At 39.6% G+C, this 27,183-nt stretch overlaps 1 protein-coding gene across 2 annotated transcripts in view; it reads right to left on the bottom strand.

Moving 5' to 3' along the window:
* LOC103475898 (roundabout homolog 1-like) overlaps positions 1-25,467 on the bottom strand; it is a 98,009-nt gene extending 72,542 nt beyond the window's left edge. The window contains exons 1-3 of one of the 2 annotated variants that reach the window (XM_081615618.1): positions 25,020-25,467; positions 18,845-18,973; positions 17,734-17,826 (exon numbers count right to left, since the gene is read on the bottom strand). In XM_081615618.1, coding sequence (XP_081471744.1) covers positions 17,734-17,826; positions 18,845-18,929 — 178 coding nt within the window. In that variant the 5' untranslated portion in view covers positions 18,930-18,973; positions 25,020-25,467. Of the gene's footprint in view, positions 1-11,825; positions 12,671-17,733; positions 17,827-18,844; positions 18,974-25,019 lie in introns of those variants that run through there. The other variant, XM_081615619.1, reaches the window with a different exon arrangement.
* Between the last annotated feature and the right edge of the window lie 1,716 nt (positions 25,468-27,183).

Raw genomic sequence — 27,183 nt, 5'->3', positions numbered from 1 at the left:
TTTTTTTTTTACAATGCCATGAGAAAAAAAATAGTTGGCCATCTGTTAAATGCTCACTGGAAAGGTAACAAGCGAGAAGTCCCCGGGGTGCTCTCGAACCGGAACATTGCTGGTGCATGATAAACATCTGAGCCAAGTAGGTCATCGGGACACTTTAACCAGGGAGCAAATCCATCAAGCTGTCTGTGACAGAAAGCGAGGACCAAACATATTGGACCCTTCAGCTATTATCACTCCAGTTTGTATGAATTTAAGAATATTTCATTGCGGCTCTTAAAAATGTTTTTAGCCCAATAGAGTGAACTAAAAGGCGGCGTGCTCGGCGTATTACAAAAATATGCTCATGCCTTTCATGGCTAATCCCATTTTATTTCTAACAGTGAAATACTCTTGAGAAGAATAATCCCCATCTGCCGTGTGCTGTGCGTTATATCACTTCGGTGCGGTGAGCGAATGACCTGAGGTGGGTGATAGACTGAAGCTTACCTCCTCTATTTGTGATGAGAAGAACCTGAGAGCACAAGTGCCCTGGAAAGGCCAGCAGACAATCCAAGGGTTTATTTTCACTCCATTAAACGTTCAGCGAAAAGAAAAGTGGTTGTACACGACATTGATTATCGCTCAGGCAGAGCTTGGCGCTGAAACTTCACAGAAGAAGAACAGATGCTGAATTTGCCAAGCGGCGGTTTGTTATTCGATAAATGTTGCAAAGTTACTTTTGCATTTATTGATTTCGGTCACATATATTTAGTCGTTATAAAGCCGGTCACAGTTTTATGTCAGATTATGAAAACGGCAAAGACCTTAAGTAGAAAGAATGCGGAACCTAATAGATGTTCTTTCATTTTACTATGATCATATTTAGTTCACCTTTAAATAGAAGTATTTCATAAAATGTGTTTCTTTTTCCCATGTTAGTTGTCAATCAACAGTATAGTTCCCCTATTACATCTTTTTATACCTCTGCTGCTAAAAATCTATTGAAAAGGTATCAAAATAGCATGAGAATTTGACTAAACAGTGTAAATTTACATTTAGAAGCAAAAAAAAAAGTTCAATTTTTGGAGATATAAGGTGGCAGTGGTGAAGTGTAAAAAGATAAGAGAAGGATATGTTACTGTGATTAGCGTGAGAAGTATGGTTCTACTAAAACAGGAAACTGCATTTTCCACAAAAATGTCAAGATAGCTTGGTGGCTGATTCTAGCAACAGAGTAAAATGTTTTAAACAACAACAGGGAATCTAACAGAACAAGAAAGCTGTTCATTTTTATTTTTGCTTTATGTTTTTAACCTGTGTCTCCCATAACACACGGTGGATTTGTGAATACTGTAACCCTTTTGAAAGTCACTAAGTTATGGTAAGGGTCTACATTGCCTCAGGATTAAATATGGAGATTGCTGTTTTTGTAAAGCTAGCTAAGCATGCTAGCTTTACAAAAACATGCTAAACAAGCTTACTAACCATACTGAAGCTAATTTACTATGTTAAAAGGCAGTTTCAGACTTTATAATCAATTTGTTTTGGTAGTAAAGCTGGTTTACAGGAACTGCTTTTTCACATGTGTCGTGATGTCACCTCTGCTCATAACATAAATATTAATAACCACTCAGGAAGGCTAAAAAAAAAAATAAAAAATGGAGAAATGTATCTTTTTTTACCATGGTAAGTCACATGGTATGTAAACAGGGATTGTTGAGCGGTGTTTGCACTGTTTCATAAATTTAACTTGAAAATTGCCCTACGATCATCTCTGCACTCAGATGTTGTATATTTTAATAAATGAGACCCACTAAGAGGAGAGAGAGAGAGACTTCAACTTGAGCACCAAACTGACAGATAAAAATAATGAATAAAAAAAAAGAGAAGCCTGTTGATGGGCACAGGCAGATTTATCAAGCTCTGCAAATTAGCATCTGTTTGCAGATCCTAAATAACACCTGTGGGAGTGTCCGCTGCTGTGGGTGATGACCTAAAGCTGCTCGGTTCTGGAAGCACAGGAGCAACCGGCTCATTTCAATAATGACTGAAGCAGTCTGCCAGGAGACATGCAAATTAGCCCATCACTGTAAACAAGCAGACCTGTAAATAATCAGCAGCTTAAGAATTTGGTTCCACAAAAATAAATCTAATCACCTGTTCTGATACTTCAAATATGCTGCGAGCGTCACGAACAAGAAACGGTAAGCTGATACATTCACCCCAATGTCAGTGTACGAGCTTTTACATAAATATATTAATCTATGCTATTTTTTCATGGTTGAGGATCAGATGTAAAAGTCTCAACTGTTGTCAGATTTCAGTAATAAGCCGTCCAAAGAGCCTGCAGTTCATTCTGCTGGGTGGGTGCACCCTGTGATTCATATAAGAAAAAAGAAAATGCATGCTTGCCTCTTATAGGCTATCAGGAGGAATAAAATGAGAACACTAAGAATGACTGTGGAAAAACTGTGTGAAAATGAAATACAAAACCAGAAAGATCTCAACATTTTTTTGTTCAGCATGTTTTTATAGTTAATGCTCATCTTACATGTAACTCAACTTATAATGACTTTTTATAATATTTTGTTGCAATATATTGGAGCATTCTCAGCCATTTTATATAACACAACTGAATAATTGAATTTAATACTATACAGAACATTGAAAAAGTATATGCCCTATTTTCAGATTTGATCTTCTCTTTTGTTTTTGACGCAAATTCCATTTTTTTTTCAGTGTCGATTTTATTTCTCAAGGCAGAAAAACTATTCAGATTTACCTGGCTGTATGTGGAAAATCTTACTGTAGCCATAAATTGTAAGTAATTAAGACTTAACTGGTTGTAATAACAGCTTCCCGCTGTCCTCTGCAGAATTGAATTGTTATAATTCAGCCACATTGGAAGTTCCTTTTAGCGTAAATTGTCCATTTCAGCGTATGCCACAGCATCCTAATAGAGTTTAAACCTGCAATTTTTTAAAAATATTTTTCAGCTTTTGAGAGATACCTTGGTTTAGCATTCAAATGTGTTTGATGATCTGAAACCTTTCGGCGTGATAAAAAAGACAACAACAAAAAAAGTTTACCCTATAGTCAAAAACAATGCTCACTACAACAGATATAATCAATCGTGTGAGTGTGAATAAATAATATTCAATTCAACCATATTTTTAAATGTAACATGGAATTTATTCTTGAAACACTGATGCTTACGATCTCTGATAAATCTGTGCAAGCAGACTGTAGCCACTAGAGTCTTTAAGGCATGAACGTGTTGAGCATATCAGTTCATAATACTTTGACAGGCTATATTTGGGAAATTACAGAGGGAAAAGGGAAATCTGACTGCCTTAATTAAGACTTGAACTTGGACAGGCAATTTATGTCATATGTTAGCATGGAAGACTCCTGAATAAAAGCCCCACACACCCCTGAAGAGGGTCTCACCACATCTGAACCTCCTGAAATTACTTGAACCTTCCCAGTAATTGAACCTCCCTACAGACATCAATTTTCCATTTGCACCAGCCAAGTAAGTAAAGTAAATAAAATCAGTAAGTAAATTGCGAAGTTTAAAGTATTGACTTGGGGGTCGGGGAGGCTACGAGCGGAATACAAATGGATGATAGACTTTTGAAAACCCTGTGCTATTTTACACAACAATTCTTACAACTTTGCACTGGTCTATGACATAAAGCATGAGGGGAAACATGCAATGAAATTGTGACTGTAAAAGAAGATGATTTAGTAAAGGTAAATGGATAAATAATTTGTAAGGAATTGTGTTGGGGTGAGGGTTCAATGTCGTTTCCATGGACACTCTACTGAGCAGTCGGGACGGCAATCAATTTGAATAACGAGGTTAAATAATGACCGTCCAACTATAGTAAATGAAATTATTTAGAATTCTATTCTATTGTATTGAATTTTTTTTTCTTTCAATAAGACTTTGTATCTATCATATATTCATCAAAATCAATTATTGCATGTCAGTAAACGTCTGGATGATTTGAGACACAGTCATCCACCTCTGCAAGTGTCTCTGCAGAAATCAGAAGCTGCTTTTGACTTGTGACACAAACAATCCTGGCATTGTCTGTGACATGCATGTTCACTCTGCTGCATCCATGGTGACCTTGTGAAGGTGAGGGCAAAGCAGTGAAGATATCTTATTTGAATATCTATTAAAATCAATTTTCTTTTTTTTTTGTTCCACTGAAAGTGGTTTTGCATGCGTGATCCATAAAAGAGAATAAAGACCTTCCAAAAAGGCTATAAAATAAATGAATGGAATAATATTCACTTGCCAGATTTGTTTAAATATTTTTGTTAGCTGAAAATATACAAAACAGTCAGATTTTTATATATTTAATAAATTAAACATACCCCTGAAGAATGGCCTCCAGGAAATTGCTTTTTTTTGTATGCCCTGAAGTACAATATGGATTTTTATTAACTTGTTTTTTAAATAATTTGTGACCGGCAATTCCACCTTGAGGAAAACAGTCTCCAGCTGCCAATGTAACCACATCTGGTCAAACTTAACCTTTGGTAGTCTCCATAAACTCAAAAATTACAACGAGGTACCTACAGCAGGCTCTTGCTGCAGTTGAAAAAAAGCCTACAAACGCATGCCTCGAGAATCAGAAAGAGACTGCACAAGTTTAATTTTCATCTGACGTGCGCAAGGAAGAAAACTTTTAATTTTAGTAGAGGACAGGTTTGGCATAAACCATGTAGTTATGGGAAAGGAATCTTCTATCAGTTGCCAAGCATAGAGTTAGAAGTATCGTGGTGTGAGGATGCTTTGCTGAAGCCAGTTCAGAATCATGGACTCCAAAATAAAAAAAAATAATAATAATAAAAACCTACCATGCAACTGAGCGTAAGAAAAGTGTGACGCTATTGATAAAAACTATAAACATTAAGCTGACCTGGATCCTGCAAAATTACAGCAACCCAAACGTGTCAATCCATCAAGGCCTGCCTGAGGATTTAGAAATGGAAAATCGTGAGCCGAGTTAAAGCCTGACTCTTGATTTCACTGAGATGCTGTGGGCTGATGTTAAACCCTCCAACATCTAGCTGAAAGTCAGGTGACGTTTCCTCAGGCTGCTGTCAGAGCTTGGAAGAGAGCTACAAGAAGTAATTCCAACAAAGAGGTGAGTTGAGGGGTAAGACTAGCTAATAGGGGCCAGGGTGTCCTAACACATTTTTGTTTTCAGTCTTCGTGTAATGACTAAAACATTATTTGTTGTGCGATCACACTTTCATGTTTTCTTTTCCAGAGATAAAAAGATCACCGCTGAATGGATTTTCTTTTTAAAAAGCCTTTCTGATGGGTGTGGAGAGAGTGAGTTCTGATATTCTGATCTTAAAGAGGCAAACGGAAGCACTACAGAAAATTAATTCATAATAAGTACAAATTATTGCTGAAGGTTTAATATATATTCAGATGTTTTTTTTTTGGCTAAGATCTTTGAAGATTTTGTGGAGGACGTTGCTGTAAGCAGAGTTGTGCACGGGGCATATCATCTTATACGTGCTCTTCCACTTGCTAATGAGGCTTACTGTCAAAGGCCTCAAAGTGCCTTGAGAGTCCACATTCCAATGTCAAACTTTGCTTAATGAAGGTAATATTATATGGTCATCCCTGTAATCACAAGGCCAGTCCTGAGGGCACGGCTCTCACATTTGCCTTTGATCCACCTGCCTGCACCGTTAGCTCAAGGCTCACTCGGACGCTACGAGCCAAGAGGTGTAAATTTAAAGCCTCGGACTGAATTTTATAAAAAAAATAAATAAATAAATAAATTCAAATGACATGAAATCATTGGATGATACAGAAGCAGCACGATTTCATGCGTGACTTCATGCGAGTCATCTGTTGATAGACGAATGTCGGGAAACGTACACCCCCTCAAGAAAGTTGACTTACCTCGTTCCCCAAGGATTGCTTGCTAAGGTGATTGCCAAGTTGGTCAACTGGCCGTCATATTCATTCAAGCAACGGTGGATGAAGAGCATTTGTCATTTTAGTAAAAAAGCAATAGTGTCGACATACTCCAAATGTAACGTTACCACCCTGCAAGTCTTGCCTTCCCGCAGATTCATCTTCTTAATTCTATTCCACTGCATAGAATTTCAAAAACTACCTAATAATAGATGTGCTAATTAAAGCAAATTATGCATGTTTTGGGCTCTTCTGTGAGAGATGCTCTGATGGGAAACGGCTCTTTATGCGGCAGTCTTCACATAAAGCTCTTTGAACCCTGTCAGGAATGACAAGGAAACAACTGAAGGAGAAAGATGAGAAGGATCGAGGAAGTGGCGAAGGGATAATGCGCGCCGCTGATGTGTTCTCTCGCTGCACTCGTGCATTCTTTGTTGTTATTCTAACTAATCTTAGGTTTAACAGTCAAAGCGGGCCTAATTGATATGTATGAGAAACACATCTATTTTCCCGATGCGCCTGAGCATGAACACCGAGAGACTGCTGAAGATCTATCTGGAGGCATATTGATTCAATTGATTATTAGCCGCCTGGCTGGAGAGGAGGGATGACTCACAGGAAGCATCTCCGAGGTCGCGTTACCGTGACCTTTACGGCTTTCCAAATACTCTTTCTCCTGATTACTTTGAATCCTTCATTGATGAGAGGTAGCGTATTTCAACCGCTGCAGCATTTCAGCGCAGGTCGAGAAGTAAAAGCGCAGCTATGTTTTGTTTCGAGATGGGGAAAAAAAAAAAAGAGAGCAAAACCACGCTTCAGCCTGCTAAATGGATTGCACACGATGCATTTGCATAATAAACACATAATTCAAGTGCAGAATGCCACTGTAGCTTATAAAACCTCAAGACTGTAGAGAGCAGATTTATTTAACCAAGCAATTATCCCAAGTGCCTTAGCAAACAGACGTAGCTGGACACTGACCTCAGAACAGGAAACAAAGGCGAAAGAAGTACAAACAAGTGAGAGAAAACCACAAGCCCACAAGGATTTCTAAGCTTAGGCCGTTTTGCTGTCCATCTGTCCACGAGTGCAGCCATTGCTTCACTATTTAGGGCTTTTTCTGTGTCTGCGTGTGTGGGTGTGAAAAAAAAGAGAAAAAGAGGCGCAGCTAAAGATTTTACAACTCTGCAACGCTCAGCGTGTCAAAACCGCAAACTTGTGCATTTTATTGATGGAAGGAACATATACACAAATAAAAATGTTAAAACAAGTGTGGCTTCCAGATGTGTCCAGTGTGCTTTACTCTGAGAAAATACGGAATGAAACGCAGTGTAACCAAACGTCATTAGAGGTCACAAAATCAGCGATTAAAGTCCATCTTAACGTGACTGGTCAGGTATAGATAGCATTAATTAGAAATCTGCTCAGTAATTATTAAACGGGAATGTCACAAATCTGGTCTTTCTGCGCGAGTCGTAACAACAAACCCATTATTGAGAAAAAGAGAGAGAGCGAGAGAGAGAGAGAAAGAGAGAGATCTTTACGAAACTGTTTGGATTTTGCAACAAGCTACAGGGACACAGGACAAATGTGGAATGCCAATGTGTTAGAATGGCCCAGTCAAAGTCCAGAGCTAAATTCAAATGGGAATCTGTGTGAAGACTTGAAAACTGATGTCACCAGACCACCTTCATCCGATGTCACTGATCATCAGGAGCTCTCACGTACTTTTGTTTTCCGTACCTATTCGCGGACATTCATTTTCATAACAATCGCAATGTTTGTGATTGTAAAGTGACGGTCTGTGGAAAAGTTTGAAATGCTTAACTGAAATCGAGCCATGTGAACTAAGCCAGCGTGTGTGGAGAGGGCTTGAGGGGGAGCAGAGCAGATTTAGGGAGTCTCCTTCAGGCAAGGAACCTGCTACCTCTGTCGAGCAAGCAGATGCCAATCGATCCCTCTCGAAATGAAGACTGGGGTGTGTAAATGCCGCTTTGGCTCTGCGCGTGTGTGTGTGTGCATGTGTGTGTGCGCGTGTGCATATGTGTGCTGGTGTCTCTGGGAAGATGTGATGACCTGTGAACTCCGGGCCCACAGGCACTTGTCAGAGCTCCCAGTAACTTAATTCTCCCCAGGTTAGCAACCACACTCGCAGCTCCAGAGGAAACCGGCGAGTAAACAAGGGAAGCAATCATGAATCACAGCTTTCGGCAGGCGATCCGAAAACACTCATTAAAAAAACGAGCTTACGCTAACACCATTACGTATGCATTCATGCACACTCAGGCAGAACCAAGCAATTCCAGCAACATCTGCAGGGGCTTGAGAGGATGGGATACAGTTCTGGTTATTCCGCTTGAGCCGTTCGTGGTGGGCAACATTTTCTTAAGCAAACAATTGAATTAAACACTGCTCAGTTGGCATTGCTGTTTGCTTTCTTATAATGAGTGATTCTACTAATCCTTCGGATGACAGTGAAGGCATCATTTTTGTCTCAGGGGACACAACTCTTCAGAATCAGACTGTAGATATGTAGATTTGAACTAATATTTTGGCATGGTTGGCAACTATATCTTTAAAGTCATACTAACAGGTTATTTCTTACACGATTTAACCTTTACTTTGAGTAAAAGGAGGCGGAGGATCTGGATGATCTACAGAGAAATGGTCGAACATTACTTTTTATGTCCAACCCTGTGAAACGATTAAGGGGAAAGATGTTCCTTTTGGAAAAGCGGGCATTAAAACAGGCGCACCAAATATTTATGCCACCGGTGGTTTCGTTAAAAATAATTAACTGAGGAATTTTTTTCTCCCAATGAATGACTGTGTTCAATTTAGAAGCTGATTGTTTTTCAATAATGTTCTCAGAGCCTGCCAACGTACTCAAAGCTGATTTATTTTCACATACCTTCACCGAGGCTGTCTATAAACCTAAAAACAAAGTCCAATCAATTTGTGGGATTGCTGGAGAAACTGGAAAATCCTCAAAGCCTGAAGGCAGTCGTTATCTGAACCAAACCCAACATCCCCTCCTCTGAATGGATTCTACACTTGATGCCCAGAGAGTGGAATGACACAAAGTATCCAACGTAGCAAACAAATCCGCACTCATTAAGATGCCTTCCAAACGAGCCGATGTCCCGAAGCCTATTAACTGCACGCTTCCCGCTGGAGAACGAGAAGAATTTCTGACAAATTCATCCGAACAAAAAAGAAAGTGGCCCACAAAGATGTCCTGTCAGCGGTCTCCTCATTAGGAACGGCATCCAGCTCGCCGCTGTCACCGTCACCTGGACCACAGGGTGCCTTGTTAAGCTTAAGAGTTCGACACAACAGGTCAGCTTCTCCCAATCGAGCCACTGTAACCGGAGGTCCAGCACTGTGCGGCAATGCCGTGCAGCATTCTTGAGTCTGAGCCACAGCGGCCTTTGCGGCCGTGAGCGCCCGTCGCCAGAACAACATGAGTGAGTACATGTGAACCCCCAACCTGTGCACATCTGACGCCAGCAGACGAGCCACATGTCTCAGTTAAACTGTTTCCCCACGGGGCCGCCGCGAACACGGCGCTGATGGAATTAGACTGTGCTCTGCCGGTCTCTGAGGCCCTCTGGTACCTCCTTCTCCACTGATAACATGTGAACGAGAAGGCAAAATTAGCCCCAGAGGACCTTGGCTACTTAATGCTAATGTAATTAGATTAGAAATTAGCTTTGCTAGGACAATTAGCACAACAATCCTCTATTTATTAGTTTGGAATGAATGCAGTAGGGAAGATCCAGTTTAAAAATGGACCTGTCACGCAAAGCGCAATCTATTTTGCCACTTTTCAGCTCTTGGCTTTATAGCTTTATTGGCAATGCAGAGAAAAAATGCAGATTTTACACAAAGAGCAAATAATTACTTTCTATTTCAGGTCTCTTTCTACAGTCTGATGACAAAACCACAAACCATTTAGGGGGTTGCATCAGTAAAATGTTACAAGATAAAAGTGATCTTAACACAAATGCATGTCTACCCTTTCGATTTGTGCAACACAACCAAACATAACAGATGAATTATTAAGTTTAAACTGTAAACTAAGTGTATCTCGTGAAGAAGTAACTCACTTTACAGATTTTTCTTAGAAGCTGCCCAGAGAAATCTTATTAAATGGTGCAGGACAATTTAATTTGTGGTACCTTTTTGTTGTTAAACAATACAGGCTGGAGTGCACTCCCAATATTTGTGGGTTTTAGGGACCACAACCACCTGCAAATAATGTAAATCCACAAATACTTAAGTTACTTAAGATCCTCTTCAAAAACACTTACAAATGCCCATTTTAATTGTTCAAATACCAAAGACACAGTAAAAAATACTGCTGAATCTAACTTATAAAGTCTTTCTTATTGCCTCTCTTGGAGGTACAGCCAATCAGCACCGAGGAAAACGATTGGCACGACTGGATTGGTTGCTCAGCAAATGCCAACCAATAGCATAGCAAGTAGCAATGTGCTCTGAAATTTTAGCTTCAAAAGCTGCGCTTTCTTTTGAATATGTCAGACATGCTTTATGAAAACATCTGTGACTGCGTAGCAGAGTTTTGTGCGAACAATTTGGAGTCAAGTTCCACAAGCAAAATCTGCATACCCTGAACTGTAAATAAGTTGGAGTCCATTGTATTTGAAAGCCATGTCACAAACGCAAACGTAACCTTACGACTTCAACAGCGTCGGGCATGCTCACTTTTCAATCTGTCCATGCACCGAACGTATGAATGATGACGCAACAGCCATTGGTGTGGAAGTTGGTAGTGAGAGAAGAAGCCTGATTTTCAGTATCAGTAAGATGTTTGAAAAAGCCAAATAAAGCTCAAAAGTATAATAAGTTCCTAAAAGTGAAACTGAAATTTCCACACAGGCACGTTGGCTGTTTGTTCAAGCTGCTACAACAGGGAGTTGGAAATCAGCCAGAAGCCAAACATATCACAGCAGCGATGCTCTGTTGCATCTTTCTGAGAGGTCATAGTATGTGCTGGGTCAGGAAATGTTGGCAGGCGTACAGTTAAAGTAAAGACCTACAAACCATACAGGAAACACACCCCAGGCTGCCAATCATATTAATTGTTCTAATCCCTCATATAAGCTGTGAAACACCCACTGCTCTCTCTTAAATAATTGTTTGATCACATTGTTGAGGTCTTGATGTAGTTGTGACAAATGAATAAATCATTTGAGGTGAGGGTAAATCGAAACATTTCCCACTGAAATGCTAAGTTGGATGCGGAGGTCATGTATTTTGAAATGAATGAATCTAGTTAAGGAACGAATCAGACTTTTGATCTTCTCTCAAAAACAACATGCGAAATCTGAAGTTAGTCTCATTCCGCATCAAATACACGCCAACAAAAATTTAGAATGTTATCTATTGCTTTCAGATTGCATCCAGTGTTACCGCCTTTGTGTGTGAAAGAGAGAGAGAGACAGAGAAAAAAACGGGGCTGGTGAGTTACAACTGATATTCTAATGAAAAATTGTAAAAAAAATAAATAAATAAATAAAAAATACTGTAAAAGATACACAAAGGTAGAAACAGCTTTGCTTAAGAGAAATAAAATAATATATCTGGGGATCAGGCTCAAGCTATTAGCTTTTCAATTGCATCTATGTGTTTTCTATTGACATGCACAGCAGTTTCTTCTTCTAAAGTTGTTTCTCAAAGTATTTATGAGGGCGGACAGTGCGGGGGCATGGCCATGAAGAGATGGGTCAGTCTCAGTAACTAGGGAGCGATCAGCGTGGGTCAGGGTCACAGCTGCCACACTGCCAACCTACATCCTCATGTCATCCGCAAAACCTCTACTCCCAAAAGATGAGCGCAGGGTTTTTAGAACTGGGGGGACGCGTACCTGAACAAATCCACAGCAGAGTCAGTAGAAAGTAAATTCCTGTGAAACAAGCAGGCATCTCTGGTAGCAGCTGGAAAGCTGGGTGCCTAATCCAAGTCCGAGTGGGCCGAAAGTCTGTGTCATTCAAAATCAACTTCTTCAGCAGAGCCCACGGAGGGGGAGAGTTCTCGATCTCCGGCAAAAAAAAAAAAAAAAAAAAATTATAATTATAACAATTAAAAAAAGTAAAATAATCACAAGAGCAAAACAGTTCGGAAGTGCTCCCCTAAGAGTGAATCAAAGTTCAGATGGTTCGCAGACATCCTCGCTGCTGATCCTTCTCAGCACCACGCCGGTTTGCTCTGCTCTGCTCCCGTGCGCCGCCGCGGGGAACTCCTCTCTTCCACGCGCAGATAACTTCACCAAGTGATCGGATGTCCGAGTGACGACGCCTCCGCTTCGGGACGGATCGGCTGCGGGTCGGATCGGTCTCAGGCACTTTGACGGGTTTAAACTCCCCTCTGTGGTGTTCAGTGATTCTCGGGGTTCTGGCGCTGGTTGGATGAGGGCGCCGCGCGTCTCTGCGCTCGGAGCTGCTCTGGTTTCCCTTCCCACTCAGAGGCTTTTCTGTTGTGCGGAGGAGATTCCTGTGGGTCAGGCACCATTCAACCACATGCGGATACAGTGACAGGGAAAGGCTCCGCCGGGCTTTTGCTTAAAGCTCGCCTCGTATTAAACCGAGGCTGCTGTAGGAAGTTTAAATAAATATCTCCAACTGAGGGTTTTATGGATATGAGGTAATTAAAGGGCGCAAATGGCGACTGATCCCCCCCCCCACACACACACCCCCTGCTCTCTCTCTCTCTTTTACTGAGAAGCAGCAACCTAAACTGCTGTGTTGAATATGAATTAGAGGCCAATTAAATCATTTGTTTTCAGTGTCCATCATTATCAAAAGGAGCCTCGTGTGAAATGCAGATTTACCAACTAAAGATGATTAAATATTTTAAAGTGAGCTTGCAGTTGAAATGTGACCTTGATGAATGATTTATAACGTTCCCCCGCTATCAAAAAGCTACGTGCGCTGCGTCTTTATAAGCCTGCAAAAGTGACGAGCTCAGGTGTGACATCAAAAGTGCTTTTAATGAGCCAGGAAGGTCCGCACAGAGAGCACCGGCAGCAGAGCTTCACCTCTTGACCCGTCCGCAAATTCGAACGAAATGCAATGGAAGTTTACAGATCATGTCCAAATGTCACATTGAAGTAATAATCGGTCAAATGCAAACCATTTTTACTCCAATAAACTGGATAAGACTCTAAAGTTAAACTTCTACATCTCAGGCGCAATGAGAGCTCAGACAGTTCTTTGTTGTCTGGGGAGGTCAGAGCTCCCTCTACTGGTTGTTTTCTGGAATTGCAGTATAGTTTTTTTTTTTTATGGTGTGTGGTTAAACTAAACCACTGCTTTTGTGATTTGTCTTAATAGTTAGATTTCCAGAATAAATGAATCACGAAAGTGCCTACTTAATGATGTGACATGTTTTGAAGCAATTTTAAGATTTGCTTTGCCAGTGAGTACCCCACTACTTTTTGCATTCTTGAAATTAAAAATGGCAGGTGTATCATTATAAAATCTGAAAAAGAAGCAGTACGCAAAAATAAGAGGGCAGATGTTAAGCAGGATAAGCACAAAAACAAAAATTCACCATTTTGTCACCATAAAGCCAAACTTCTGTGAATTGTATCACAATCTAAAGTTATGTTACACGCTCCTACCTCAAACTTGAGTCTTACGCAGCCTTTGAATCCATTTATCGCATTAACTCAGACCAATAAAATTATTCCCAATTGCATGATACTACCACCATTATGTTTTATGTTCAGTATGAATTCATAGTGATGTCCACTCTGTATTAATCTATGTATCATCTGACTGGACTTCTTTCTTTCCTACATGAATTGTGGCAACTCATGTTTTCCTTTCTCCCAGTTTTCCATAACAGCCAGCTTTGTGGCACGCTAACTAGATAATGTCCTCCCACCTGAGCTGTGGATTTTTGCATCACAACGATTTTAGAAAACCATACATCATTTCTGTTCCACGTCATAATTATTTATTGCCTTGTGTTGGGACCTGTATTGCCGAGTCCCAATAAAGTCATTTATGCTCGCTGCGTGGCAAAACAAGAAATGAGAACATTCACAGCTGTTCTGCGAGCCACATGTCACAGAGGAAGATGCGATGCCTCTGGATTCTTCCATGTTCTTACTAAACCTTCACTGAAGTTCAGTCTTGAATCTTTTCATTGTGCGCTGTTGTGCACCACTTCCAGCTCTGCTCAAAGCCAACACACTGCAGAACCAGCCAGAGAGAAAAAATGGGACATTACAGTCACACCACGAGCCTCTGTCTGCCTTTGTAAAACTATTTTTTTTTCTATTCCAAAGTGACTTTTGCTTTCCTGTTTGCTTTTTTTCCCCCCCAATTTTTCCCCTTCAGTTCTGTTCTCGCATTTTCAGCAAACACAACGGTGCACAAATATGTGAAATGTTGTGTCATATTTCTCCGTTCCCCCCACCGCGACCCCGTTCTGATTCTTTTCTTCACATCTTTACGCCTTTTCCACGCCTTTGTTCCCAATGCGAATTGTGTTCGTTTGTGCTTTTTTTCTTTTCTTCCCCCAATCAAATGTTATCCTCACCATGACTCTCTGGCAGTTCTGTGAATGACATTGAATTATTGTTCTGCGAAAGACAACAAAGTCCTGCTTTCTTTTCTCCGCCTCTCCATCCCCCCAAACAGCATAATTATTCTCATTTGAGAGCACTTTAAGGGATACGATGCTTTCCATCACATCAGGATATAAACACAAACAAAAGGACATGATTCCACATGTGGAGCTCGCACTTAGGCCATTTTATTCGCTCAACTTGTCCAGGTGAAACATGCATAAGTATGGTAAATTGGTGAATTTAAATGCCTTTGTCACAATCCACACCCCAAAGAAAAATCTTTCTTTTTATTTTTTTTTTAGAACAGATGGTTGGGGGGCGGGGGGAAGTATGGGCACAAAGGCATTCACATCTTCATGGCAACAGAGCACATAAAATGGCAGGAACTGTTAAGGCGCGTGTGCCAAGCCCTGGGAGCTATCGGTTATTTATTTATTTATTTATTTCATTCCAGAGGAGCTATCCAGTTGGTTTTGAGCCAGGGGATAAATTTGTCCAAGAAGAACAAAGCCAACTCTGCAAAAAAAAAAAAATGTTTATGGAATAAAAATAAAAAAATGTATTATTTGGAATCTCCTCACACCAGCAAACTTGGCCTTAGTCACCGTTTTACAGCTCTGCTCATGAATTATACATGTGGCGCCTCTGTAAAGTGGTCGGAGTCATCTCTTTGTACCTGGCGTCAGGATGCTGGATGAAGATTGTCTGATGTGTGGACACATTCCTGCCATTAGGAAGGACAGTGTCAGGTTTTCAACTTTGTGGATCAGATTCTGTTTTCCATGCACACTCTCCGCATCATCAGCGTCTGGCAGCTCTCGCCTCGTGTTTGTCTTTGCTCGTTTGTCGGCTCCTCCCCTTGCATATGCTTAGGGGTTAACCAAGCATTTGGATCAAAATCACAAGAAAGCCTGGCCTTTTGAAAACACACTCTAAGATGGTGATGTAATGTCCGTGCCTTCTGTTTTTTTTTTTTTTTTTGGTTCAGCTTCTTAATGAACTGGCACTCTGGCACCAACCTCAATGGTCATATCAGGAATAGAGAGTTGGAGGGATTTCAGAGGCAGAATCCCGTCTGTTGTCTGTTCCCACGATGGAGCACAAAGTCTTTAGTGCATAGCTTGAAGAAAAACGTGGAATTTTTTTTTTAAATACAAATTTGATGTCAAACATTTTTGCATTTTCCTATACTCTGATACCCTAAAATAAAATCCAGTGCAACCAAGTGTCGTTACTGTTGATGAAGAGGACCCAGATGTAATCTCGCTGTTGTTCTGTGAAGGCCTCAGAGGTTTGCTAGGGAACATTAGTGAGCAAAGATAAGAAAACACCGCGGAGAGGTCAGGGAGAAAGTTAAGGGAAAGCCAAGAACGACCTTTGAAGTCGTCCATCATCCAAATAAAAAAAAAAAAAAATGGGCACGGAACGACTGCAAGAGCTACGAAGGGATGGTCATCCAACAACACTGACAGGTGGAGCAAGAAGAACATTACTTTAAAAAAAGTAGCTATGAAGCTTATGGTGACTTTGGAAAAAGGGGCAGAGATCATTGGTTCAGGTAGGAAACTGTTGATGTGACAAACTTAAGTCATACATTCCACGAATCCTAAGAGTGGCTGTTTAAACAAAGGCCATAAGAAGGTCTTGTTTGCAGTTTAGCTCATAGAGAGGAGACTGTAAACTTGTCTCCTCTATGAACTTTGTGACCTTTATCCAAAACTCTATGTGTGCAAGAAATCTAACACGAACACCACCCTAAACAAACCATCCCCGCTTCAGTAGGGACATGGAAACTGGTGTAAAATCAAGAAAAGTTACAGACATTTCTAAAAGAAAGCCCGTTAGACTCAGCGAAAGACTTTAGACTGAGGCAGAGATTTATTTTCCAACAGGACGATGACCCAAAACGTACAGTCACAGCTACGGTGGAATGGCTTTTACATAATCTGAACCCAGTTAACAAAACTTGCTCTTCATCTAGTCTAATTTTGCTAGAATTATTGTATTTTGCAAAGAAGAACTTGTAAAAATCTGGGTTATAAACCTGATTGAGTCATGCAACAAGCACTTTTAGCTGTATCGCAAGAAATTTGGCTCTACAAAATATTGACTTAGAGTACTGAACACCGCACTTTTAAGACTTTTATCTGTAAAACACTTTAAAAACCTTTTATCGTTTTCACTTTTACTTTTCAATTATGCACCACTTTGAGCTCAACATATGGTGAAGTGTGTGGGATATGAAACATTTTAAAGCCTACAAAGCTTTTTGTTGAAGCTCTTAATAAATAGAATCCAGCAGTACCTAAACATATGGCTCCACAACTGCAACTGAAGTGTCCAGGAAAGAACATGAGACACATTTGTTTCATGTTTCCTCCATACAGGGGTCAGCACAGATTAAAATCACCAGGGCTAGACTGACAGGAACACATTTGTTCCACCTCAGTACATCCCATGTCAAAGCCCTTACCATTAAATGTCAAAACAAGAGGAAAACCGATTGATTTGTGCAGCTTCAGACGCACCACTTGTGGTTTTAGGGAAGCTGAATTGGCATTATGTAGCGTCAGAGTCTGTGTCAGCAAAAGGCAACAAAGACTTCTTGCTGTGTTCAATGCTATCCTTCAAAAGACTAATGGAGTTTTGCAGAGACAGCCTAATTTTCCAAAGCATTTCAGACTCATCTTGTAGAGACAAAAGAGGGAATTTACATAAACAGGTTCAACAAAATAAAAAAAGAAATGGCCACGAAGAAGTAAGGCCATCGTGGCAGAGCAACAAAGATGTAAAAAAAAAAAAAAAACACTGCAAAATTTTTTTGCTCAGTACATTAAAATTGCATTACCATTTTTGGAGTTATTGTATTCATATGCTTTAATGAGTATTTTGTGTCCAACATCATTCATCAGGATGAAGCACTCAAATATAAAACTCATATTCTATAAGGCAGATGTCCTAAGGTCAACTCTCCTCCATCCTTACACAAGGTTTGATCAAGTTCTGCACTCATTCCACGCAGGTACAAATCTTATAGATGTATGCGCTGTGTGATTTTCTGGTGCCAGTGTGTGGAAAAAGAAAACCAAAGTGACCTTTAAATGAGGGATTCTGAAAACAAACTTTCTGCTGAGGAAATTTTAAAACGCCGGCTCGATTATGCATTGTGAAGAAACGACGGCATGTCGGCCCGTACCTTTGTATCCGAAGCTGATGTCTTGATCCACTTCTGTTGCCAATACTGGAGATGAGGTAATGACCTCATTACCTCCTCTACGTTTTTCAGCCTCTGTTTGTACGATAACATTGATTATTAGAGAAGGAGGGGGAAAAAAAAGAATGAGAACGGTTAATATTGCTGCAGATTAGCCACATGCAATGCGACTTAATCAAAACATGTAAACATAACAATAATAAATACACCAAGTCGTCTTCTTGCATAGAAAAAAAATTTAGCAAAAGAAACTAAATAGAATAAAAACAAGTAAACATTTGTTTTAAAAAATCGTTACTCTTTTCTACAACATATGAAGTATTGAATTAATTATGTATGTTTCTGTGAACTCTGTTGGGTTGAATCAAAAATCATTTTAGAAACTGTTGTTTGGAGGTGAAAGTTAGAATAAATAAATCACTTCTAGTTGCTAAGAAGCACTATATATAATAAATTCAATGTTCACCAGCAGTAATGTAGGATTCTTTCCCAAATGATGTTTTTATATACTATACCACTAGAGGGAGCCATTGATTTACAATATTTGACTTAATCAATAGAAGTAGTACTGCAGATTTATTTCTATATTTATTCAGTTGCGCCAGTAAGTTATTGTGAATTAAGGTCAGAACTGTATTACAAGAGAGTTCATAGAATTTCACAATGCTTATTTTAATGCAATGATATGCATATGCATATCTAAAATAAGATCAATATAAATACAATTATGCAAAGGAGGAAAATAATTACATTCAAAGCTATAAAGTGGTGTTATTTCCTAGAACATTTTCTATCATTTAATCTTAAAGGAAAGCAAAGAAATATGAAAACAAAGACACAAAAAAAAAAGCTTTTGAGTTCAGATTTGCTGTTCACTGTATCCTTCGGCTTCTCCTTTTTTTTTTCCCCCACAACAGGTTTAAAAGTGGCCTCTTTTTTTTGTGTGCCTTCCTTAACCACAAGAGGAAAGCCAAACTGCGACTGCAAGCAGCCAAAGTTCTGTCATCCAGATAAGCGCCGCAAATCCAACAATATTAGTATTCTTTCCACTCTTCCTTTCTCTCATTCATTTACTCACTCGGGAGATTCTCACCTAATGAGACGTCCTTCCCTCGGCTCTGCTCCAGCCGGATGACAAAGAGCAGGCTGATGAGAAAGAATAGCTGAGCAGCCAGCATAGTCTCAAAAGAGCCAGTTTGCCTTCAGGAAAGCCCTCATAAATCTGCAGAAAAGAGACAGCAGCAGTTTGTGTTTCTGTCACTCCGCACCAGTCCATTTAGGCATAACTGTTATTGCCGTCAATAAGTTCAAGGATTGTTGTTACAGTTAAACATTTTTCACGGGGGATTTCTGCTCAGTGGTGAGTTCTAGGAAAAGACAGACGTGAGGGAGAAACAGAACAGAGCATGGTGTGTTCATGCAACCCGCTGGCAAATACGCGCAGGCCTGTTTTTGTGTGAAATTCCACTGTAGATGAGGCGAGTCAGACAGATGGACCTCCCTCCCGCAGCCGTTCGCTGGGTTTGACGGCTTCAGCGTGATCAATCAGTCGCAATGTGCCGTTTGTTTTTTTGTCACAATACCAGCTTATTGAACTTCCGCACTTTAAATCGGAACGTGATTTACCGTCAAAGCTTTATCTTCAAGTATTCCACCGAAATTACCTGACTTACCTGGTGCACCCTCCACTCAAGCCGCTCCACACAACACCTCCCCCCCCCAACCACAACATGAAACACACCCTCACTCTCAAGTGGTTATGGTGATGAGACACGATGACGGTGCCAGCCGTGGGGGTGGGGGGAGAAAGGGAAGTCAGTTCTAGTGATCAGCCATCTGTGGCACAAACAGCTCTGCAGCTTGTCCAAGCTGTCTGAAGGATATCCAGAATCACGGGACATCTTGGCTCCCTGCGGCTGCCGACTCTGTGCAACACTTTAATTGTTCAGAGGCAAAAGCTGCCAGGAGCCAACTTGAGCAACGCGCGAGAAAAAAAAAAAAAAAAAAAAAAGCAAATATACCACAAGCACACTGATGAAACTCTGTTTTCTCTGCATGAGTTAGGGTAAGTAAATGTTTTTTGCGTTTTCTGGGTTTCTTACTCTTTCTGATGAAAGGAAGCAGATGTTCACTGATTGTGAGGAAGACGCCGCCATCAAAATGATCCCCTGAAGCAAGATGGCGGACATGGTCAGCAAGAAACAAAGTGACGGGGCTCCGATTAAAGTGCATGTCGACTTACTAGATCTTACATCATCATCTGATGTTTCTGCCATACAATGACATTTGTATAACCTGACACCATTGCCAGCTTAGGAGGAAAAACAGCTGCAAAATGCAGCACATTTAAAGTATGCAGTAATTAATTAAAAAGAAAGCTTATTTCCGGTTTGAAGGAAATAAGTGTAAAGTTTTTTGCAGCCACAATTAAGTTCTTATCCAAGATTGTATACTTTATTTAGTGCAATATAAAAGCATGGACAACAGAGTTTTCAGTGAGCTAATAAACATTACAACACCATGGGTTCACAAAAAAAAAAGGAGAACTTGGGGTAACAACTTAACACAAACCTCTGGTGAGTGTGTTGTTAAAAGAAAAACATTATTAGGATCCTCTCTGTGTGTCTTCTTGTAAATGATAGCTGAATCGGATGTTTTAATTGAAATTTTAGTAGCAAGTTCTTGTGTATGCTCTAAAAATGTACCATAAACTAACCAAGAAGAAGAAGAAAAAAAAAACTACCTGGATGAAAAAGCAACAGCAACGTTAAAGTAGTTTAGAAAATGTTCTATCTACTTTTAACTTTGAGATTAAATACGGCAGTAAATCTATGTAACGTACAACGCAGTGTGGTCAGTAAGTTTTCAGAGTTGAATATTATTTAACAGAAGAAAAAAAAACTCCACATGTATTTTTATCAAATGTTAATAAATAGAGAATTTGCAGTATTAGAGCTTTATGGTAGTTCTCGCAAAAGTGAAGTCTGCCTATTGAGTTCTGGCTGCTTTCACTGTGACCCATAAGAATATGCTGTTATTATAAATGACAGGTTATGAATTAGCTAAAATAATGTGCAAGATTTGTGAAAATTTTGTTTTCTTAGCAGTACAAGCACAGTGTCTCTATGGCCTCTAATGAAGACTGTGGCCAAGCACTATAAAGAAAAGTCAAACCTTGACTTAGATGCTCCACAATGATCACACATTATTAAAAACAGAGTTCATTATGTGCTTTTCCCGTGTGATCCTGTGTTTCATCTGCTGAATCCCGTAGGTCCACATGGGATTAGCACATTCGTATGAAATTACCTAATCTACCCCGCGGTGAGAACATTGTTCTGCAAATTTACAGTTGCAAACATGCTGATGTTTCAAAAGCCGCGAGACGGATATTATTCAGTACTAATATAATATGCAATATGAATAACTCTCATTTCATTGATATAAAAACATTACACGCACAGTGAGGTAGGAAGATTGCATTTTGCACAACACCGAATATTGAATGTGGGTGGTTGTGCGATGCCACTGCGTTGTTTAGACTTATCCAACAGAGGGGACAGAAAATAGGATGGCACAAAATGACTGCGGAAGAGAAAATAATCAAAATGAAATTTAATTTAAAAAAATAGTGTGAGTGGAAGAAACGAAAATGCTCACTGGGGTATGCATGAGATGCTAATAATGGCGGCGGGGGCAAAAAAAAAATGTTTATGGAAATTATTTCACTCCAGGAAATCTACAGTTGAATCTAGAAGGAAAAGAGCAGGAAAACCACAGTCATATAAAAAGATACAGAAAGCATAACGTGCTTTAAAGTCATTGCCAGAAATTGAAACACTGTGCAAAATGATAGATCTTTTCAGCAATCTCATTTGCATAATAGAAATGACTTGCACCTTGCTTCTGAGAAAATCTCATATGCACTAATGGTTAAAGTTATACAGTTGACCTTAGTGGAACACGTGGCACTGAAGTATCCTTTAAATCCATCTGCCCAGCATCTGAGCAAACGGGAAAAGGCTGTGGTTAAAATGAAATGGAGAGGCTGATGTCCTCGTACCTCTTCTATCTGTGGGGGAATAATCACTGCTTACCATCTAACACATTGTCAATAAGACAGCGCAGACAGGAGCAGACTGATCACATTCGGTAGAGAGCACTGGACCGTGAACAGAATCAGCTATTGCCAACCTTACACCCCCACGCAACTTAACACACCACCATCTTCCTAAATTTAATCCCACACACTCACGCAGACATTTGCAAAACGTCCAAAGTGCCCAGGAAATACAACATAGTAAAAGTGTCAAGCTATGTAGTGCTGACACTCGAGCACTCCATGGTGCTCTAGTGTCAAAGTGTTCATTATTTTTGACACATTTGGTGGTTTATCCAAAAATCTCCTGGACTGAGCACCTTCCGCTGAAAATTCAGTACCAGCAGGTCAATGATTTCCTCCGAGAGGTCAAATAATTCTTACCTGAATTAGTCGGAAAATGCATCTGTTGTTGGAGCCACAAGCATTCATGAAAGACAAGGTGAGTTAGTCTTCGTTGGCGCAGATAGAGGGCTCGCATAGCATGACGTGGTATTAAGTTAGGTTAACATCGGGTCATTGTTGCATTATTTACGGAGCATTTAAATATATTGGCAGTAATTAGAAGTGGAATGGGTCTCATTTGCACCAGCTACTGGCTAGAGCGGTGGTTCCCAAACTGTGGAGTCTGTAAGAGTAACACACACACCAGTTTGTATCTTTTCAAAAAAATCAAAAGAAGAGGGGAAGAATTTATTGGCCACTGTATGTTCAGCTAGAGAATTTTGGTTTAATCACGCATTTCTTTTTAAATCAGAAGTCAAAATATAGTTTCAAGGTGAAAGTTCAAGACAAATTCCCTTGAAGTCGAATTTCCAAGTAGAAATGTTTGAGATGTCAAACCAATTCTAAACGTGTGCAGTGAAATTAATCCAATATGGCTGCTGCATGAGGCTCCCTTTGATCATACAGTCATAACCAGACATCCACATATACTGTATAAACCTTTTTTTTTTTTCTCACCGTCTGACAATATATAAGACTAAACTTACTCCATTTTAGGGCAGTTAAAATCGCCACAATTACTTGTTAAATGCCAGAATAATTAGATTTTTAAAGGCTTCTTTCAAATAGAGAAGATGACCTTTATTTCCTTAAAACTCAGTAAAATTGATATTACTAATATGTTGTAAGCTGCACTGTACTGAGTAAGGTTTATAGGCTGTGTTGCTCACTCACACACTTTTTCACCTCTGCCTACAGACTTTCCATGGGATTGAAAGCTGTGGCGTGTGCTCACAGTCCTTCTAAGAGAACTACACGGAAATAATTTACTGTTTTCTACGTCCACACTTTTTACTTAATGTACTCAAAATATTCCGCCACATAGAGTGATGATTTACAGCAACAGTAAACAAAACGTCCTTCACAACTTGCTTCCAGTTTGATGCAACATTTGAAATTTGACTTGACATTTAAAGCTTTAGATCTGGGACTCAACAAAGAGCTTGCACAGTTTGATTTTATACTTGACTTGGAATGTACATGCGTGTACTTGGGCCTTTACTTAATTCTTGAGACGTAGTTGTGAACTGCAAAACATCGACCTGGTCCCACATGTGGTACTTACCAGCACCATGACCAGTACGACAGTTTTATAACCTATAAAAAAGTAAATTGTACACAGTATTTACTTCCGCTGTGAGACACTTGGTTAACAAATAATCAAACTTTTGATTTCACTTATTTTTCAGGAATACCAATGAACAAGCAACACGTCGTTTTACTATACGGGTCCGCAAATGTCATATGAAAAGGGCAGTTTTTTTTTATTCATGGCGATGGGTGAAACCAGTCTTACCTGAGTATGTATCTACATCCCGGTACACATCTGTAATTATTCATGAGCAGGTTCGCAGAACAAACGGCACCAGGGTGCAACGTGGAAGCAGGGGGCACAACCAGGAAGCATGATTCACTGACAAATTCTGGAATCTAAATCAGAAACGCAGCGGGAAGCATGAGAGCGAACAAAACCATGCTATCAAGACAGACAGCCGTGGATATTTGATGTCCTCAAAAACACACCTGCATACATTACTGTCACCGAGGCAAAGTCATACATCACACACTTTCACATTAGACCAAGGGAAGCTGAAGAGATCTGAGGAGTTCTTATCAACGCCTGGCAGTTATCGCTGACATATAGCCGTGTCTTTTGGGGAAATGGATGAGGAGACAAACACGGGCTTTCATCAGTGACTCTGTAATGCACTGAGGGAGCTATCAGAGCAAGACAAAGGATATTAAAAGTGTAAGAGGAAATGTCAGCAGGTCTGTCGGAGTTCATTGAGATGAGGTGTGAGGAGCTGACCGGGCAGACGGGCGACTTCAAGGAATGACAGATGATCACATGGATTGGCTTCGGAGGTCGGTGAACTGTGGCCCCCAGACCCGGGATGACCCTAACGTATCAATACCAAGTGGGTCGCACTATTGGCTGTGCATGTTGCAAAAAGGAAGGTGAAATAAGAATGCTGGAAAGAATCTGTGGCTATACACATTTTTTACTCCTAATTTAACGTGTGGATTTGATAACATAATTTCATTTTTAAAAAATGGCTTCAGATTTTTTAAAATATTTTCTGACTGATTTCTTTTACTATGTTACATTTTTACAAGCTAAACTTTTTTTTTTTTTTTTTTTTTTTGTAGTCGATAGTCAAATGACTTCATTCCTGGGTTGCAAAGCTTCATTTTTGTTTTACAACTGTTGAAATGAAAACTCCTGAAATCTCAGAAGCATTATTAAAAGCTTTGATATAGCCTACATTTTGAAAATTATAACTGAGGTGATAGTTTGGATTTTGCTGATATTTTAACCTGTCCAACGTAAGAAAAATCCTTTCTAACAGCAAAGGCTCTAAGCACAAATTATTGTTCGTCTCTGTAATTTACGTAGAAGCAAAAATTCTACATCATCAGAGAAAATGTGTCAAAAATCCCAGCTGCCACATGCGTGCTCAACAATTTGCTCACGAAACAACTTTCAGCTCCAAAGCACGTGCACAGTGTCTCCCCCCCTGCTCTGTCAGACTCAGTAAGCAGCAAGAGGCTTTACATCCCTCTCCCACATTTTTTTTTTTTATCATAACTACACATTCTCAGTCAAACTAACTCACATGTTTAAAAAGAAAATCACAGGAATTATTACAACTTTGCAGCTTACCCTTCCTGGTTACATCTCCTTCGTTACTGATCCATTTGGTCAGGGGAAAAAAAAGCCAAACATCTTGCCTTTTCTGTGTCTTTCTGAAGCAACCAAGTATCCAACAATGACAGCAGAAAGAGAAATGAGGGGGGGGAAATGTGCAGGTTGTAGACTTGTAGTAAAAAGAGCAATAGTGGAGGTGGAGGGGGTGAGAGTGGCTGGGGAGGGAGGGGGGGGGGTCAAAAGAAAGAAGAGCCTATATGCCGGAGGATGAGCCTAAATAATCCATCTGTGATCCAGGAGGCGCTATCAGATGGGGAGCATACAAATCACCAACCTTCCTCTGCAGCAAGCGAGGTCCAATATCCTCAGGGTCCTAAGGCTGCACACAGACAGATTTACTACCACAGATTAGTCAAATAATATTGCCTACTCAATCAAAATTATATTCATAGAATTCTCTGGTCATTTATAAAAGGAAAATGTGTGTTTCTCTATTAATCACATTCAATATTACATGACAATCTGTGTTGCTGTGAAGCGTTTTTAAAATATATATAAGGAATACTGTCAGCTTTTAGTTTGCATACAGCAATATATTAGGCAATTTGCATTTATCTATCATCAGTGTTCATCACAAAGTGCACTTACTGGAATTCTAGTTGAAATAAAATCTGTAAAAATCTTTAAAATAGTCAGCAGAGTGGAAAAAAAAAATCAACTGCCAAAAAATATTTGTTCTTATCAAACACGAAGGCAGGATTATACAAATGCCTTGAAGATAAACTTAAATGAAGCAATTGTTTTGAAATGATACATAACTCATAACTTATAACTCGTAGCACTAATCTAAGAAATATGATATATACAATGAGTTTTTGGCATATATATTACTGTACAGAGCATTTGACAAAAGGAAAGTTGTTTTGTTCCATTCTCATTGTGTTATTATCTGTCAAATACATTTTTGGTTCAAATATTTCCAAATTAGTCTCTACATACTAGGTGGCTCAATTCCAAGAACTTTATAACATATATTTTATATAAAGATCTATGTTTTCTGGCCACGGACAGAAAACTGTAAATTGATCTTTATTCTGTCGTTTATAAGGACAGCGAAGCAAAACAAACGACAAAATCAACAAATGGTTCACAGACACAAAATTGAACTTTTTGTACGTCGCCATTTCAAAGGAATGGTCAAAGACGCTTCTTTGTGTGTACATCAACCTTGTGCTGTCCTATTGACAAAAGGGAATTGGAGTATCGACAGCAGGTGCAACAATATTTTTGCCAGCGGGGGACATTTTCAAAACCGACTTAATCCTAAAAATGGACTTTTATCCTCTGTTAAACATATGTACTTAAAGGTTACAGTTTGTCAGCGTTAGCTTGTGCTCCCGCGATAGAAGATAAAATCTCTATTATCTGTTATCACCACTGACTCAGGTTGGTTAATGTTTTTTTATTTTATTTTATTTTGGAAAGAAACCACCAAAGTCAAGTTACCTGCAGAAATCCTAAGAAAAAAAAAAAAGGTCAGTGTGTTGTTGCAATATACTGAAACGTCTTTCTGCAGTGGTTCCCAATCAGAAATGCATCTCACAGGGACTGGATTCAGCTGCAGCAATGCATCCCTATTCCGCTAATACTTTAAAATGGCTTTGGGTGCATCTAAGTTTTGTAATCAGGCACTATTTGTATGATGGTACATCCTTTTCTATTATTATTATTTACTTTCACATTAAATGAATAGCTTCCCCAATAATTGATTTGGTTATTCTTAATTGAAAACCGTGTCCACTGTGATTGATTTGTGCATCAAATTCTGTGTAATGATGCGTGAAACAAACAGAGAATTGATCTGCGGTGTTGCTCGGCAGGTATTCCTTCAATTCAGCCAAGCGCAGTGTGACAGACTCAGTGGATTACACCAATCAGGCTGGGACAAAGTTAATTAGCCAAAACCTTTCTCTTGCAGTGTTCATCTCAAGCAGGTAGCAGAAGAATAATCATTCTTTAGTCACACATGACCTGAAACATTTATTCTTCATTGACAATAAATCAAACAACTTAAGGCAAGACAGAGTTGATTCAAGGAGAAGTTTATTGGTTTGTCATTTGGGTATTCAGACAAAAAAAAAAACACCACACACACAACTGATGAGGAACTGGAAAAGAA

This window comes from Poecilia reticulata, chromosome 14 (genome assembly GCF_904066995.2).
Source record: "Poecilia reticulata chromosome 14, P_reticulata-male-v2, whole genome shotgun sequence".
In the NCBI taxonomy this organism is placed as follows: Eukaryota; Metazoa; Chordata; class Actinopteri; order Cyprinodontiformes; family Poeciliidae; genus Poecilia; species Poecilia reticulata.
This window is presented reverse-complemented; position numbering and strand designations above follow the sequence as displayed.